Genomic DNA, 16,654 nt, shown 5'->3' with positions numbered 1-16,654 from the left:
GAGGAAGAGAAGGTGGTGGTGGTGGAGGAAGGAGGTGATGAGGAGGAGGAGAAGGGACTCGAGTTTTGATGTCTTTGGACAGCCACCCCTTAACCAAGGAACTAACCCTCCTGCTGTTTTTCTTCGCTTGCCCTTGTTTCAGTAGATGCATGCTGTGGCTGTTGATCCCCCATATGCCAGGATAGTGCTTTGTAACAGCGTTCTTTAGATGCTGTGTTATTTTTGAGCGTGGATTATTGTTAGAAAGAGAAGAATCAAAGAGAGCTGAGGGATGGGTAGATACTGGGGGGCATCCCCTCAGCTGAAGGGAAACTCGGGTGAATGCACATTACCTGGGGCTAAGGCAGCAACGTGGCTAGATCTACAATTATTTAAAAACATTGGAGTTGTTGGTTTTTCTTTAACACTTAGACTGGTTTGAGATCCCTCTTCATAGCTGCATTTCCCCCCTTTTATAAAGGGAGCGTTACGATGGCTCCTATCATATCACTGCAACTGAGCTGATTTCATAGGTGCAATTAATGCAATTGAATTCTGGCTATGCTTTCTTGTCTTCTACAGAAGAACCTTTGCATTGCAGGCACTTACTGCTGGAGAAGTAGATGGACGCCACCATTTCATCTCACACCGCTACACACCAAAGCACAAGATGGTGGTAAAGTGTTGCTGCTTCAACCTGAATTAGGTAGAAACAAATGCTCTGTTACTTCCTGCCAAATCTGTGCACAAACTATTCTCTCTAGAGATGTTTCTCAGCTATAATGTCAGTGAGGTAATGGAATGATCCCTCCCAGAAGGAGGTGTTTGTGCCAGCTCTCCTGGTTATAATGAACAGCCCCTATACTGATGCCAGATACTTGCAGGGTTTCCATTCTGTTCCTCCAAAAAATGCTGCCTTAATCCAGTGTATTTCAGTAAAATTAAAAAAACGTGGACCAATTTTTCTTCTTAGGATGATTTATAGGTTTCCCAACTTGGCCAGCCTGAGGGGCATTCACTGGGAATAGAGCAGTAAGTTAAAATATAATGGATATAGTGTGTTATGCAAGGTTTAGATAGGTGTCCAGAGCTCCTTTTTCCATCCTATAATCAGGGCACATTAAAAGTCACCTGGTCTTTACCATTTTCTAAGCTGTAAAGCATGGAAGGAGAGATGTTGAAAGGAGTTATTTCTTCCTCCTCCTTGGATTAGCAACGTTGTCCCCATCCTCGGAGGTTTATTGCTCATTGTTGTTTGCTATGTTTGAGCTAATTAGTTGGAATGAAAAGCTTGAATCAAAGATTGACAGGCAGCAGAGAGAGGCAATGCATACTTAATATGCAAAAGCAATCAATGGAGAAAATGAAAGATTTTGTAGACAAAGTCTAGGCTGAAAACTGCCAGCATACAATGCACTTTGTGGAGAAAAAAAGTGCTTGGACTATGCATAATGTTCAACCAGCATGGTAGGAAGGAAGCACAGGTTTAATTGTCCTATAGTTTCTTCTAGCTACCCCCCAGTATGATATAAATACATTCTGCTGTGGAGCAGGTGGGTACCCAGAGCTGCACCAGTGAGTACAGGCTAATGGGATGAGCTATCCCAAACACCTGGGTGTTGGGAGGGAAGCTTCACCCCTCTGCTCTTCCAGATCTCAAGGCAGCACCAGTAACTGTTGGGTTACCTGCACCATATTCTGTGTGAACATAGGAAACACGCTGTCCTGAATTACGAGTAAGTTTTGAAAAAAGCAGACAATAAAATGTAACAACAGGCCAGATTTTATAGGAAAAAAAAAAAAACAAAAACAGGAAACAGTGGAGGTGGTGGAGTGCAGCTGAGACAGCCTTGGACATTGTAGCTATTCATAGAAAGATGAAATTACGTGTGGCAACACCATAATCCTTATCTGTCCTGCATTTGTACTCACTTTCACAGTGTACCTCTCTCTATTTTAGAGGCAACGTTAATATTAATGCTTATTCAAACTAATCCCAAGATGCACGAAGGCTTTGACCTCACATAGTTTCTGTCTGTGAAAGCTGTGCAGCTCATTAAGTCCCCTACCTCTAGGGCATGGCCCACTTATCTGTAGGCATAACCTCCCTGTTGGGTGAAAAGTGCAGACTGGAGCAGAAAAGGAGGCTGCATGGGGTCAGGAGGTACAGGAGCTCTGAGACAGAAAGGACCAGTGAATGGTGGCTGCTGCTATCTCTAGAGATAGCAGCTACAACTGTTCCTGTTTTGCTGTCCTCAGTAGAGATTTGAAATGTTAGCAACCTGAATGAGTTAACTATTAAACAAAAGGGGAAAACACATGAATTGTGGTGGGACTTGGAGGTGCGGGGAGCTGCTGCTGTGGTCACAGCTTGGAGCTACTCACCTCATCATAGGCAGAGGTTACATGGGGAATTGTGCTGCCAGCCCAGGCACTGTAGGAGCCTAAAGAGCAGTCATGGCCATGGTATGAAGTTGGGCATGATGTTTCTTTTGAGGCGGGTGCTGCTGAAAGGGTAGAGGAAAATAAGCAATATTCAAATTTTGGCTCTCAGAACAGATTAATTTGCACTGTTCAATTACTTTTGAGCCCTACCCAAATCCATCCTTGGTCTTCCATTGTCTGTGGCTGGCCTGGATTTGGGAGCCCTAGTGTGTGCAGTGAAGACAGTCTACATGTGCCAAAACAAAAAGAGCAGTCCTCTTGTTTGATCATCTCCTCAGTATCTGGAGACTGAGCCGTTTTCAATTCAGAGCAACCATATTTGGTTAAAACTGTATTTTGCTGTTGCAATCCATGGGATGCTCTTTGGTACTGCTAACTTGTTTATGTCATCTGAATGATGAATGATGAATTACTGGCTGGAAGCTGCTCCTTCAATGCAAATACTCCTTGCCAGCCACTGTGGTTCTAAAATGTTATTTTTTGGGAGGGTAATGCTCTCAGCCTTTCAGTGTTACCAAATTATCTTTCCTTCCTCAGTGCGCAGGATAGTGAGCTGTTCCCACAGCAGCCAGTGTTGGACTGTGTGGTGCTGAGGCACAGGGTGCTTGGCTGTCCAAAGGTCAAAGGCACAATGATCAGACACATGCAGATCTCAATTAATTACCTCTCAGAGCTCCTGCAGCCAAAAGAGAAAAAATGTGCAGGGTGTCTGGATTATTTGCACACTGTCAAACTTTAATTAAGATACCTGAGATAAAGATTACCCTGACAGGACAGGACAGCAGCATGGGTACCTTGTGAATAAGGAGCTGCATGAGAGCAAAGGGCAGCCGGGCTCTCTAAAGCACAATTCAGCACGAGAGGTTTCACTTCAAACTCAGGACAGCTGGAAGAGAGCAATGCTTTGGGCTGCTCCTGTTCCTGGGCTGTTAGCTGCACTGTTACTGCTTGCTGGATTGATCCGTGAGTCAAACCACTATGAACAAAAGAGGCAGAAAAGAAACGTTTATGATGAACAGTAAGTACCAGAGCTATTATCAACTGCAAATGATTTGTGCATAAGATAGGCTATAAGCACTACTAATGGGAACAGAATGGCTTTACCACATAACTTTTCAACCTACACTTTGGCAGCAGATATATGTAACTAACCCATTTTTATTTTGTTCCCGTAATACAACAGGCCTCGTCTGTCCTCAGAGCAGGGCAACCTGGTGTTCAGCGCCGGCTCCAGCAAAAATATTGAATTTAGAACTGGTCCACTGGGGAAAATAAAGCTTAATGAAGAAGACCTTGCAGAGATTTTTAGTCAGGTGATATAGTTACTTGTCCTTATGGTGTTTTCATTTCCAGTTTTGCACATTAATAATTTAATTTTCTCCAGAATTTGTCTCTGCCGATGTTTGATGTGTTTGGTTAACAATTGCTTTTTTATATTATCTCTGTTAGCACTGTAATATTTGAGCTATTGCAGAGTTGTAAAGTAATAAATTCATTATGTAAAGTAATTAAAAGATTAAACTGCGTATGGAACAGAGCTCTCTGTTTTCGGGAAGACTTTATAAGAGTAAGATGAAGAAAGAACAAAGCTTTCTTAAGCTTTTAAAAAAGCGAGGCTTGCTTTCAAGCATCTGAGGAAGCAAAACTTATTTCACGGCACATCTCTCTTTAATAATTTAGATGAGAGAAAATAAAGCAGAGATTCAAGAACTGAAGAAAGCCAGTGGAGTTTCTCAGAACGTGTCCCACCAAGTCTCTCTGCTGGCTTCCAAGGTGAGCTGTACCCATGCTGTAGTCCAGCAGCATTCTGAGTTCTCTGTTCTTCAGAATGATGTGACTACTGATTCATTTCAGTATTTCTTGGCTTCAATACAGGGAACTGGGGCAGAGTCCATATTTTACATCAGCTTAGAGTCTATGTTACATCAGAGGTACTGTTTCAGTATCTGGAAACTGGAAACATCCCCATAATTCTCATAATTTTCAGTTACCAGGATTATTCTTCACTGTCGGCATCTCTATAGACTACGTCCTCTGAATTCTACAGAAATTCAGTCTTACCAAATTCAGACTATAGACCATACATACTCCTGTACTTGTTTCATGGACATTCCATTGCTTGGATACAAGTGTGCTATAGAGGTTTGCAGTAGGAAGAAAAGACCCTTGAGCTAGTTTTCCCAGCTAGTCGAGATTTTTCTCCAAAAGAAGATGGAAATCCTTTATCTGTCTTGACTCAAAGGTCTTTTGTTAGAGTGCTGCCATAATTTCCTTATAGGAAAATATATTATAGCCTGAGAGACTGCCCTGAAGGGAAATTGTTCAAATATGTATTTGTCATTTCCCCTAATTCATTTTCTGCTTGCTATTTGTGGCTTTAATCATCTGAGATATGCTGAACTTTTCCTTGGCTTTCAGTGTGCCCACCACCTCAGACCTCATTCCATCTTATCCTCGTGAGCACCTGAGCTGTCTTGGAATATTTACATTCCTAAAATTTCTAGAATCATAGAATCTTTTGAGTTAAAAGGGCCACTTCAAGGTCATCTGGTCCAAGTCCTCTGCAATGAACAGGGACACGTACAGCTAGATCAGAGTGCTCAGAGCCCTGTCCAGCCTCACCTTGAGTGTCTCCAGGAGGGCACATCTGTGGGCAACCTGTGCCAGTGCCTTACCACCCTGACTGTAAAAAACTTCTTCCTTATTTCCAGTCTAAATTTCCCCTCCTTTAGTTTGGAGCTATTTCCCCTTGTCCTATCACAACAGGTCCCACTAAGGAAAGGAGTCCCCTTCTCCCTTGCAGCCCTGCTCTGCCACTCTCAGGTCACCTCACAGCCTTCTTTTCTCCAGGCTCCAGACAGCCCCAGCTCTCTCAGTCTGTCCTTGCAGGCAAGGTGTTCCACCCCTTTTTTTCATTTTTGTGGCCTTCCTCTGGACGAACTGCAGCAGGTCCATGTTAAGCAAGATAAGCACCTTAACGCATCTTCACAGGACAGAGTCTTTTTGTAGACAAATCTGGATATATCCTGCTGAAAAGCTGTCAGTTTTTGAACAGCATAAAATACTTTTATCCCAGTGAATGGGGCCTGATTTGATCCTGTTTATCACCTAGTTTCACAGACTAGCTCTCATCTCCAAAGAAAACACTCAGCCAGACTGCTGGCACCCAGCGTGCCAGCACAGAGACCAGCACAGCCATCAGCAGTGACCCTCATGCCAAGTGCAATTAATTTTCATTTCTCTTGCAGGTCACAGATCTTGAAATGAAACTTCAAAGCTTAGAGCAGGTGAGTACATGGGAAATAATCAGAAGATCAGAAAAGTACTCTACCCAATTGAACAGAGTAAGCTTTATTAAGTTAAATGATTTCTTTCCTCTCACATATCACTTGAGAAAAGCTTTTCTGGTAACAAGAGGTTAAAAAAAAAAAGGGTTTGTAAAGGAGGTGAAATGCCTTCTTACCAAACATAAACTGTAGGAGTCTGCATTCCTTAAAGGAAAAACAGTTGTACACTGAAGAATAACAACTGGATAACAAGGAAAAACACACTCTCCCTTCTCTGATCTGTGAAGACAAAGACAGAGAAATCGAATCAGATTTTTCATTGCGTGAGAAATAGCTGATTTTCAATCATCAGCTGCTTCCCCATGAGTGTGTGGCAGCCACAGCTACTGCTGCCAGTAAAGCAGGTGTTGGATGAGTCACGTATCAAATCACAAAGACATCCCTCCTTACAGCCTCACTAACAGCCTGCCATGGAGAAACAGTTCCTGATAGTATTTACATCTTGCCGAGCTTGCGCTATGCTGTGTCAGATCTGTCATGCTAAGTCATATTTTAGTCATATTTCTGCACAAATATGAGCAAAACAGCTCCAAGGCTTTGCAGATCAGTCTTGCTGAAAAAAAAAAAGCAAGAGGGAACTCCAAGAAAGAATGAAAGTAAATAAACAAAAGGTTTGTCTTGAAAAGAAATGCTGATCAATCAGTCAATAAGAAGGAAGCTAATTCCCTGCTCTGCTCCTGGGTTTCAGACCCTGCAAAGGAAAGCCTGCAACAGCAACCCCTGTGAGAACTCGGGGACCTGCGTGAACTCACTGGATGGCTTCTTTTGTCTCTGTCCCAGCAATTGGAAGGTGAGTCCTCAGCCTCCTGGAGTTTGTGTTCAGCCTATCTGAGTGTGTGACATGTATTTTAACTGCAAGGGTATACTTGGCTTAGTGCACTCAGGACAAAGTATGTATTAAGTGATATATACTGAATAGCAGAATAGCCACATCAGAGCGATCATTTGGTTTAAGTGCAATGCATTTGATTCTCAACAATAATGACATCTACCACAAAAAGATGGAAGCTCAAGCCAGTGGGCAAGGCCCTGAGTTGTTACATGCAGCTGGTGTCATAAGGATGTGTGTCATAAGGATGAATGAACTGCGTACCTGCTGCTGGCGTGACGCAGTCGTATGGAGGGAATAGGGGAAGGAAATGACATTTATTGAAGCCCAAAGGAGTAAAACAAATGGGAGTGTCAGTAATCAATCACATCCTGAGTTTTCAAAATCCAAAGACCTTGCTGACAAAGGCTTTTATGGTGCTGTTACACGCATTTGGAGATGGAACAGATCCACTTTTTCTCAGACTCTCAGCCTGAAAGCTGTCCCAGTGAAACTGGGGTCAAAATCGACATGCTTTCTGTTGTGATGAAACAGTATTTCCTGATAAAAACAGTCTGAAATGAAGTTTTCTGAGCCTCTTGCTAGGAAGTTGGGAAGCAGGGGAGGTGGCAGTACTAAGCTATCTGTATGCTGTTGCAGACATATGAAATATTTCATCCCTCTTCTGACTGATAGCCAGGATTGCAGAACCCAGATGAACAATAGAGTTCTGTTATAATGCTTCATAAGGGAAGCTGTGTTGATAGCAGCCTGTGGTTTGTGTATGTTTGGAAACTATATTAAACCTTGGCTCCATGGTTTGCTTCACTTCTCTGTTACTTGGAAAATAAACTGGTGTTCCATTTCACCTTAGGGCCTCCGCTGCTCAGAGGACGTTAATGAATGCCAGATTTATGCTGGAACGGCCCTGGGCTGCCAGAATGGAGCCACTTGTGTGAACACACCAGGCAGCTACAGGTAATGTTTCAAAACCATGCACAACAATCCTATCCAAAACACTGCTATGTTTGTGACATCTATCCCATCTGCAGCACAAGTGTGAGAAACACGTCTATGTATTTTCTGTGTGCTATAATCCATTTCAGTTCGAGAGACCACAAAATCCCTACTGCTGTTCAGCCAAATGCAGCATGGATGTGTTCCTGTCACTTGTTTTGACACAAGAACAAGAACCAGGTTTGTCACACAGCCACACTGGGGACAAAGATTATCACCCATCATTTATCACCTGCCCAAGAGACAGAGGAGGGTGAGGAAATGGAGGAGGTGGACAGGAGAAGAGCTGTACCCCACAAGGCTATGATTTGCTGAAAAGCTCCTGAGCAGGCAAAACTCCCATCAGATAAAGGAAAGAGAGGTGCTGCCTGCAGCAGGCAGGCCAGGAGGGTATTTGGGCCCCGCAGACATCAACTCCCTGCAGCTCACCTTTCTCTAGCTGTGCTCAGCTGGAGGCAGACCTCATTCAGCTCCTTGGGAAACGTGCTCCTGTTTACAGGTCAAGCTTGCCTGAACACCCTGCATCTTGTTTTCCATACTGGCAAATAATGTGATAAACAACTTTTGGATGTAATACAAAGCTCTCTCTGTGCAGTGGCTGGATAGCATGCCACAGCTTTCTGCAGAGCAGTTGGTGTCTGGGTTCAGCACAAAATCCTTAGCACCCACAAATATTTGCTCAGCACTAGACAGGCTTATAAGCCAGCTCTTGGAGTAACCTCTCAAAAGGGAAATTCTCACACAGTGCTCCTCATGCACAAAGCCTGCTGAGATGCTACCAACCACGTGGGGCTGCCTGCCCACTCTGCTTTGACTTTGAAGATCTTTGTAGCCTCCTTGCAGCCATCCTCAACACAGGTTTTTATGAAGGAAACTACTCAGAAAACATTCCATGTTAACTTTGCCATGCTCAGCAGTGTATGGATGTGGGATTACATTAAGGTTTGAGAGACAAACCTTCTGCCTGTCTCTCAAGAGTTTTCACTGTGTTCATACAGTCCTGTAAGTTTGTTCCCCAGTGAGATTCCTACAAATTACAGTCGCTCCACATGCATGAGGATCTCTTTGTAAGTCATACAAATCGTGATATTGCTGTTTCTGCATTACTCAGGATTACTGTTCTACCCTTTCTTCACCTCCATCGTACTGTCTTCCCAGTCTCCAATCACATCTTGCTTTACTCATTTCTGAGTGCTCCTCAGATGCTAAATGCATTCTGACAGTTCACTGTGGATGATATTTCTGGGGCACACTGACCCTAATCACCCTGCTCCTGCTCTGCTGCAGTCATACACTGCAGGTGAGAAAAAAAAAAAGGTGATATTTATCTTTCCACAGCCCTCAGGGGTAAAACCAGGTGAAGGGCACTACTGTACCATCAGTTGGATAGTAAAGGAACCCATGTTGCTCAGATCCTTTAGTTATAGGCCTAGAACTCTAATACGGGAAAGTGCTGAGGTATGAGGAGGAAGCAGGTATTGTGGAAATGCTTTCCCTAATCAGCACCCCAATTGGTACACTGCATCATCTGGGCAAAAGGATATGAAGGCCACCACGTCCACCAGACTTCTGTGTGTTAATCAGCACGATGGAGCCTCCCAGGGATGTGCCATTAGCACAGGGACAGGACCAGTGCAGTGCCACATAGCTCTGCTCTGTGGTTTGGCCTAAGCTCCTTGTGGCCTGACCTGCTTTTCAAAGATGAGCAGCTTCAAGCTGGGAATGGATTAACCTTTGCCAGACAGAGCAGGAGGCAGTGCCGCTTTCCTCCTCCTTCAGAGCCACTGATTGCTTTCTGAGTCCTTTGGAAATGGCTGTGTGGCTCTGTACTTTGAACATACAGGGCTGCTCTAGTTTCCTGCCTGCCACCTCTCTGCATGCCCAGGCCGAGTGTCTGCTCTCACAGCGTGTATCTGCTCCTTACAGCAATGCAGCTTTGCAGTACAGGAGACTGCAGACAAGCATTAAGATACTGGGGCGTTTTTAAACCAAAGTTCATCGGGGTCACTTGTCCTGAGTGCAGAGTTTAGTTACCTGCAATTGACTTATCACACTACCTTTTCAGCTCAGCACATGATACCCTGACAAGGATAGCACAGCGTATTAATAAACCACTCCAAGGTCCAGATCTGCTGCACTGAAATATCCTGATTTGGATTCTGTGGGTAAATGGTTTTGCAGAGTGATTTTCATTGGGCTGCTTAAAAACAAGAGGGCATGTAAGGGCCATATGTGAGGAGCAGGCATCTCAGCATACCACTTATGTCCAAATAAGTGTCTCAGTTCCATTTTTAAAATATATTAGCTAATTGATTGGAAGCCTTCTGTAGGTTTTTGTCCCATTCCACTGTATTTTGGATTCTCAGATTTGCTCCATGTGGAAATCAAGGGCTGGAGAAAAGGGAACAGTTACCTTAAAAGCTCCCAGTTTCAGTTCCACTGTGTCTGTGCAATGCTGTGATCAAAGTGGGCACTGCAGTGTGAAAAAGGAAAAAGCTGCTGAGTCAGCTGTAGTTGGCACAGCTTTGGTGGGAGTGCAAGGAATGACAGCTTGGGAAAGTGTGTACGGATGCTCCTTGGGCAGGGAATTTGAGCAATGTAGACTGGAGATAATCACCAAGTCTCAATCCCAAAACATGTCTATGTGTTGCTAGAGGTAGAGCCTTAGCAGCTGGCAACTTATGAGGGGCATAAAGTGAAATGCAAAATTTGGGTGCTCTCTGGCCGAAGAGGCAACTTCCAGGCTCATGTTCGATTGATCCCTTGTGTTAGACATTTCTATTTTCCTTGTTTTGTGCTTGTGACAAGATGCTGTGGTCAGCTGTGGACAGGTGCCAGTCCTACACGACTCTTGAGTCCCTGCTGGACAGCTTTGCTACTCAGTGAGGTTATTAATGGAACAGTCAGCACTGTGAAATACACAGGGATTTTGTGAGGAACGTCACACAGAGAGTGCAGACTAATCCCTTACTATGGCAGTATGTGGTTCTTATGTGGACAACATTTAGATTTTTCTGTCTGCTTTCTCCTTTAGCTGCTCCTGTACTCCAGAAACCTATGGACCACGCTGTGCCTCAAAGTTTGACGATTGCCAGGGTGGATCTCAGGCACTCTGTGAGCATGGCACTTGTGTTGATGCAGAACGGGACACCCCCAACGAGGTAAGGAGCAGTATACCTCTCATTATACAGTGCAATCAAATAGTGCTGGGTGCCTCAAACCTATGTAGCATACACTTCTGCTGGAAGACAGCCAGAAATGCCACTGTACAAAATAACCTAATCTCTCTGATGTCCCAAGGACAACAGAAATAACTGAAAATGCCTTGTGTCTTGTTAAAGATACTTGTCAAAGTGTTTTTGGGCAGCCAAAGTGTCATTTGAAACCTGATATTCTTGCTGTTCACTATATGGGGAGTGCTATGCCAAGTTGCTGGAATATTTTATTACAGAAATTTTTCAGAAGGCAAACGTTGTTCTTATTTTCTTTGGGAAAAGCAATACCAGTGGAACACTGATAGGTGTCCTGGTGGCTGCTGCCTGTGTTTGGTGCTTGGTACTGTCCATTTGACTCAATCTCTGACTCCAGGCCTGAGCTGTCCAAGTGTCTGCACAGAGCAAATGTAAACACATACTTGAACGGCCTTCTGCAACAAGCCAGACAATTGTTTGGGGGGAAAATCTGGGTACAAGGCGTTCCCTCTAAAGGGATGGATGAAAGATGCCAGCTTTTGCTTTTTCCACTAAGAGCAGCTCTCCAGAACTACTCTGGCAGACCTGGGCTCCTTAACACTCTTATACACCCATGAACAGTTCCAGACACACCAAGTATTCTTTGTGCTAACATTACTTTTTCTCAATTTGTACAAGTCTTCACACCCCATTAGTTGCTTTCTGCCCATTTTTGTGGAGAAATCTTTTCAAAAGGATTCAGTGTTGGCTTAACAGTGTCTGCTCCTATGTCAGTCAACAATAGAGCTCCCACAGGGTTTAATTGGTCTGAAGCTAGGTAAATGTTGAAATCTGGCCTTTAGTATAGTCTAGAAGAGAGAAAATTTTCATCATTATAGAAAATACGTATTTTCAATGTAATGTCAGGTCTGCACATTACAGGTTACTGAAAATTTTGCTTAAATGAAGACAGCCAAGCTGATTTCAGGTTGCTTATGCTGATCTCTTTACCCTGTGTACAAAGCAAGTTGATGAGTTTTAGTTATGTGTATGTACAGTTCACAATTGCTGATCATTTTCTCTGGAAGACTTAGGGTAAATTACAGGTTTCTTTGATGAACATAATGAATGAGCCTGCTGCTCCTTCCACAGTTTAAATAGTTAAATTCAGAAGGAGGAATAGATGAAGCAAACTACCGCAGCATTTCCAGAAACAGAACATGCAAACCATGCAATGCTCTGAAAGCCTTCTTGCTATAGTTTAAAAGATATTTTATAAAATGAACTCTTGCCCTTTTCTTGGTTTACGTTTCTTAAATATGCACTATGTGTTTGCTGTGGCAGCCCAAGTACCACTGCATCTGTGACACTGGCTGGATGTCCCCTCCTGGCAGCCCCAAATGCAGTGCTGATATAGATGAATGCAGCCTTCCAAACCCTCCATGTTCACAGAATCCACTCGTGCAGTGCCACAACACACTTGGCTCCTACTCCTGTGATCCCTGCCCCGCAGGTATTGTGTCTTTGCTTGCTCTCATGCTGGGAGGGGTGGCAGCAGGTATGGCTGCCGTCATAAGCAGACTGAAGATCCATATAGGAGTGAATTCATGGAGATTTTTGATTTGTATTCTACAGAATAAATGTTTACAGGTTATGTCTTATCTATAATAACACAGACAGTGAATTTTATAGCGTGATTTATTCCCTTCTTAACTGGACATCTAAATATGTCTGACAAATTACATTCTCAAAGTACCTATTTTTTTTCCCCACGGATTTTAATGAGAGCTCATGTAGGGGAAATGCTGAGTCACAGCTTGAACCAGTGATTGAGCACCTGGTGAGAAGGCAGGGCCGACCCAGAGGAGCTCAGGTGCATACAATCTACCTGAGTGACAGGAAGGGGTGTAGCAAGATCCACCCCCTTCCCAGACCTTATGTAAGGGTTGGCAGTGGCAGTGAGAGTATTTCACTGGAGATCTCTGTATACCTGTGGCCTTCTGAAGGTCAACAGCTTTTTTTCCTTTCATTTTTGTGCTCATGGCTGTTGCATGTGTGCAAATCTTCACTTGCTGCAGCTTAGGACTTTGCTGCTCTGTTGTTATTGCTGCACTTTCCATTGTGTTACAGCCTTATAGCTCAAAATAACTGGACTGGTAAGGAGAATCCTACCCACCATGTGTAGGGCTAGCTTTACATCAATATGTCCACTGTCTTAAAGCAATAAAAATCTAATTATCCCTTCAAGCCATAGAACCTATGGTCTGTTTTCCTATATAAATATAATTCATTGTATTTGCAGGAGGGTTGTAGGAAGAATGCTTAAAATATTTAACCAGAGCTATGGTTAAGCTTTGCTGCAAATGTTGTATGTATGCACAAGACCAGAATTGCCACCTCTTTAGATTAAACTGTGTTTGATTCTCAAATACCCACAAGATTGTTGAAATAAGGTATGCTTGTACACATACATCTATTTTGTTGTATTTGTAACCCGTTTTGTAGGCCAGCCTCAATTATTGTTGTCTATGTGAAGGGCAAATATTCTCTTGTTTTAGTAAAGGGAAATTCAAAAACTGTATTTTATTTCAATAAAAGATCTGATCAATTATTGAAGTTACACTTTTTTATTGTTATTTTTTTTTTATTTTAACATCTTTTCTCTGCTTCTTTTTAGGCTGGCAAGGAAATGGCTACAACTGCCAAGATATTGATGAATGTGAAATTGGTAATGGAGGCTGTTCGACAGCACCAATGGTTCAATGTATCAACACAGTAGGATCCTTTCGCTGTGGAGTCTGTCCACCAGGTAAAATAATGGATGTTTTTGATGAATCTTCACCATTTAAATTTTTTTGGTATTTTTATAAAGGCATTTGAGCCTTTTTTGTTATATTCTGGGGAAGCTGTAGATCAGTTTTAATATACACAAAGCAATGATGTAATACAGAATGGAAGAGCCCTTGAATATTTAAACTGCTTCAGTTATTAACATTTTGTAGAGTAGGTGTCTGTTGATGGATCATCTGAAATGTTTCTCTTGTACAAGGCAAACAGTGTTAAAGCCTTGATTTTACAAGGTTCTTCCTTTGGAAAAAAAAAATAAAGGGGAGACAGGTACTACATAATTATGATAGTAATTTCATTGTCTATATTAATTGAAAGAGTATCCCATATATCGTAAATCAGCTGTTTTGTCTGTCCTAATCCTAGTTAATTATTTGTCATGCTCTGAATGCTGTCTAAGAAGGCAGTGTTTTCGCTGTAGTCCAGGTCAACCAGTAGAAGTGGTGACAACATCCATAAAATCTGTGGCTTATGGTTAAAAATGCTTTATGAGATGCACGCAATCTATAAGGAAAAAAGTGTTTCTAATTGGTCTTCTGATTAGCTGTCTAAATAGCAACAGACTGCAGATAGTGAAGGTTCTGTTACTGGGCACTGAAGTGCCATCACCCTGATATGGTGTAGTGGACCTCAGTTGTGCAGGGTTGTGCCTGAGCATTTTTGCCCTACTGAGCCTCCCAGGAGGAAGCAGACGTTGTATTTGTAACCCAAGGGCAGTTCTGGCAAGCGGGAGGCCCCGAGTAATTTGGGGATGGCTGAGTGTGGAAATGTAGGTAGGGCAGCTGTAGCAGAAATACTAAGTCACAGCTTGAACCAGTGACTGAGCACCTGGTGGGAAGGCAGGGTCAACCCAGGGGAGTTCAGGTGCATGCAGGGTACCTGAGTGACCCTCGTGTACGGGTTGGTGCTGGAAGCAAGGACATCTTGCTGATGGTCCCTGCATACCTGAGGCTTTCTAAGGGTAAGCAGATTCTTTCCTTTGTTTCTGTGCCCATGGCTATTGCATTTGAGTAAATCCTTGCTTACTGCAGCCTGAGACTTTGCTACTCTGCTGTCGTTGCTGTGCTTTCCATCACATTACAGCAGCATGTGGTGAAAGAGCTGAGCTTCAATGGCCTTGTTCTGACCTTGCCTATGTTTGGGCAATACTAATGCAACATTTTTTCTAAAATTGTGCGAATTAAGTTCAGAATCCATCCATATAATGTAGGAATGTAATAAATATGCTGTGTAGCAGCTATCACAACTTTCTCTTTAGCTGCAGACACTGTGATTTTGCAACTTTAGTGCCTTTTTTCATCAGATGCTTGTTCTTCTGTTGATACGCAAAGAACATAGCTTGTTTCTTTTATTATTTTTTTATTCTTTTACCTCTGTACAGGTTATGAGGGAGATGGACAAACATGCACACAAGTTGATATCTGCTCAATAAATAATGGAGGGTGCCATCCATTGGCTAATTGTACCTCTACTCCAGGTATGATGCTCACTTAAGGACTGTAAGTATGACCGGTGCCTCAGGGAACCCACTCTGTAGCAATGTATTTACACTACAACCCCTTCTCCACAGTCAGTTTTGCCTTCCTCAAGAGAGTGAACAGGTATGTTGGCTAAAGCCAGCAGGCCTTCCTACAAACACTGAAAGAAACAGATTGAGGCTCCACACCAAAGTGCAGATTTTGTCACTAAAACTTTAAGATCTTCACTATTTACTTTCAGCTACCTTTACTATTTTTCCCCTTTCTGTATATATTCTTTGACTGTTTCTTGCATCCACTGAATTAATTTTGGACTCTCAGATACTAACACCAGGAAACTTTTCATGACCAAACAGAACAAGGCAGGTACCAAAATTAGATAAGAATCAAAATAAGATTGAATCAGACCTAATAATTTGGAATATATGAATGCTTAGCTTCAAAATGTCAAGAACCTTTACCATCGTGGATAATATTGCCATTGTAACAAGGACTGAATTAGTTTCTGCTTCTTTTGCCTCATGATCCAAGGACTAATGCCATTTTGTTCCTGCACATCTGGGTATACTGGAAGTGGCTATGGGCCAAATGGATGCTCTCCTCTTACTGATATCTGTCAGCTGCAAAACCCTTGTGCAAATGGTCAGTGCTTGGTAAGTGCTGGACTCCTCACAGGTAGTGACAACACTATGAAATTACCATTGCTAACAACAAGGAGACAGATGACATTGGAATCTGAGTGCAGACATGCTATATAGGTAATGAGGTGAGATCAGCAGATACATCTGGAGAAAATTGTGGAGATTTCAAGATGCAGTAACCAGGCTGCCTTAGAGGAGGGGAAACTGGTACTGACTAGGGAGAGTTGGGTGTTTCTATCCTTTTCTGATTTGTGATGTGAATTTGTCCCCGTGCACACTGACCACTTAGTTTGTCTATATGAATCCTGTAAAGGTGTTCAGTTTTCTGAATGAAGTCTGCTGTGCTCAGGGAAGTCTGTGCTATGGATCTGGGAATTTTGATACTTCTGTTGCAGAAGATATCTATGATGATGATTTTAGAGAAATCTTCCAAAGAGTAATTTTTTTTATCAAGTAGAATTGAATCCTGTTTGTTTGTGTTGTTTCTTCCTTTTAACGATTCTGGGAAGCAGGGAGGAAAAAGGCCATGTGATATTACATTTCCCTTTTCTCGTTTCCTGTTGCAAAGGAGGTGATCTCTCTATCCCATTTCACCTCTTATAATACATTATGAGCTATCAAAGATGGCAGTTAGTATGCCAAGGTACATACTGCAATCTGCTTTACTTATACGGTAAAAAGTATATCTAAAAAGGAAGAAATATGAGGAAAGTGGGCTTGAGAAATTAAAACAATTACATACATGGAAAAAACTTGTGTACAAGGAGAAGTAGTTAAGATTAGGATAAAATAAATGGAAAAGAGACAGGAATGATGCAGAGAAGTCAGTAAAAGCATTTCCATTTAACATCCCTCAGGGTTAAAATTAAGTAGCAGCCAATGTAACTGCAGTGCAGACTTCCAAGAGAATGGGCTTAAGAGA

At 42.6% G+C, this 16,654-nt stretch overlaps 1 protein-coding gene across 2 annotated transcripts in view; it reads left to right on the top strand.

Annotated features, from left to right (window-relative positions):
- Window positions 1-3,319: 3,319 nt before the first annotated feature.
- Window positions 3,320-16,654, top strand: part of CUBN (cubilin) — a 136,173-nt gene continuing 122,838 nt past the window's right edge. The window contains exons 1-11 of one of the 2 annotated variants that reach the window (XM_065731319.1): window positions 3,320-3,442; window positions 3,608-3,737; window positions 4,105-4,197; window positions 5,673-5,711; window positions 6,460-6,561; window positions 7,454-7,557; window positions 10,631-10,757; window positions 12,111-12,279; window positions 13,444-13,575; window positions 14,995-15,090; window positions 15,623-15,744. In XM_065731319.1, coding sequence (XP_065587391.1) covers window positions 3,324-3,442; window positions 3,608-3,737; window positions 4,105-4,197; window positions 5,673-5,711; window positions 6,460-6,561; window positions 7,454-7,557; window positions 10,631-10,757; window positions 12,111-12,279; window positions 13,444-13,575; window positions 14,995-15,090; window positions 15,623-15,744 — 1,233 coding nt within the window. In that variant the 5' untranslated portion in view covers window positions 3,320-3,323. Of the gene's footprint in view, window positions 3,443-3,607; window positions 3,738-4,104; window positions 4,198-5,672; window positions 5,712-6,459; window positions 6,562-7,453; window positions 7,558-10,630; window positions 10,758-12,110; window positions 12,280-13,443; window positions 13,576-14,994; window positions 15,091-15,622; window positions 15,745-16,654 lie in introns of those variants that run through there. The other variant, XM_065731320.1, reaches the window with a different exon arrangement.

Source organism: Cyrtonyx montezumae, unplaced genomic scaffold, assembly GCF_038088225.1.
Source record: "Cyrtonyx montezumae isolate F1298 unplaced genomic scaffold, pur_monq_1.0 scaffold_14, whole genome shotgun sequence".
In the NCBI taxonomy this organism is placed as follows: domain Eukaryota; kingdom Metazoa; phylum Chordata; class Aves; order Galliformes; family Odontophoridae; genus Cyrtonyx; species Cyrtonyx montezumae.
This window is presented reverse-complemented; position numbering and strand designations above follow the sequence as displayed.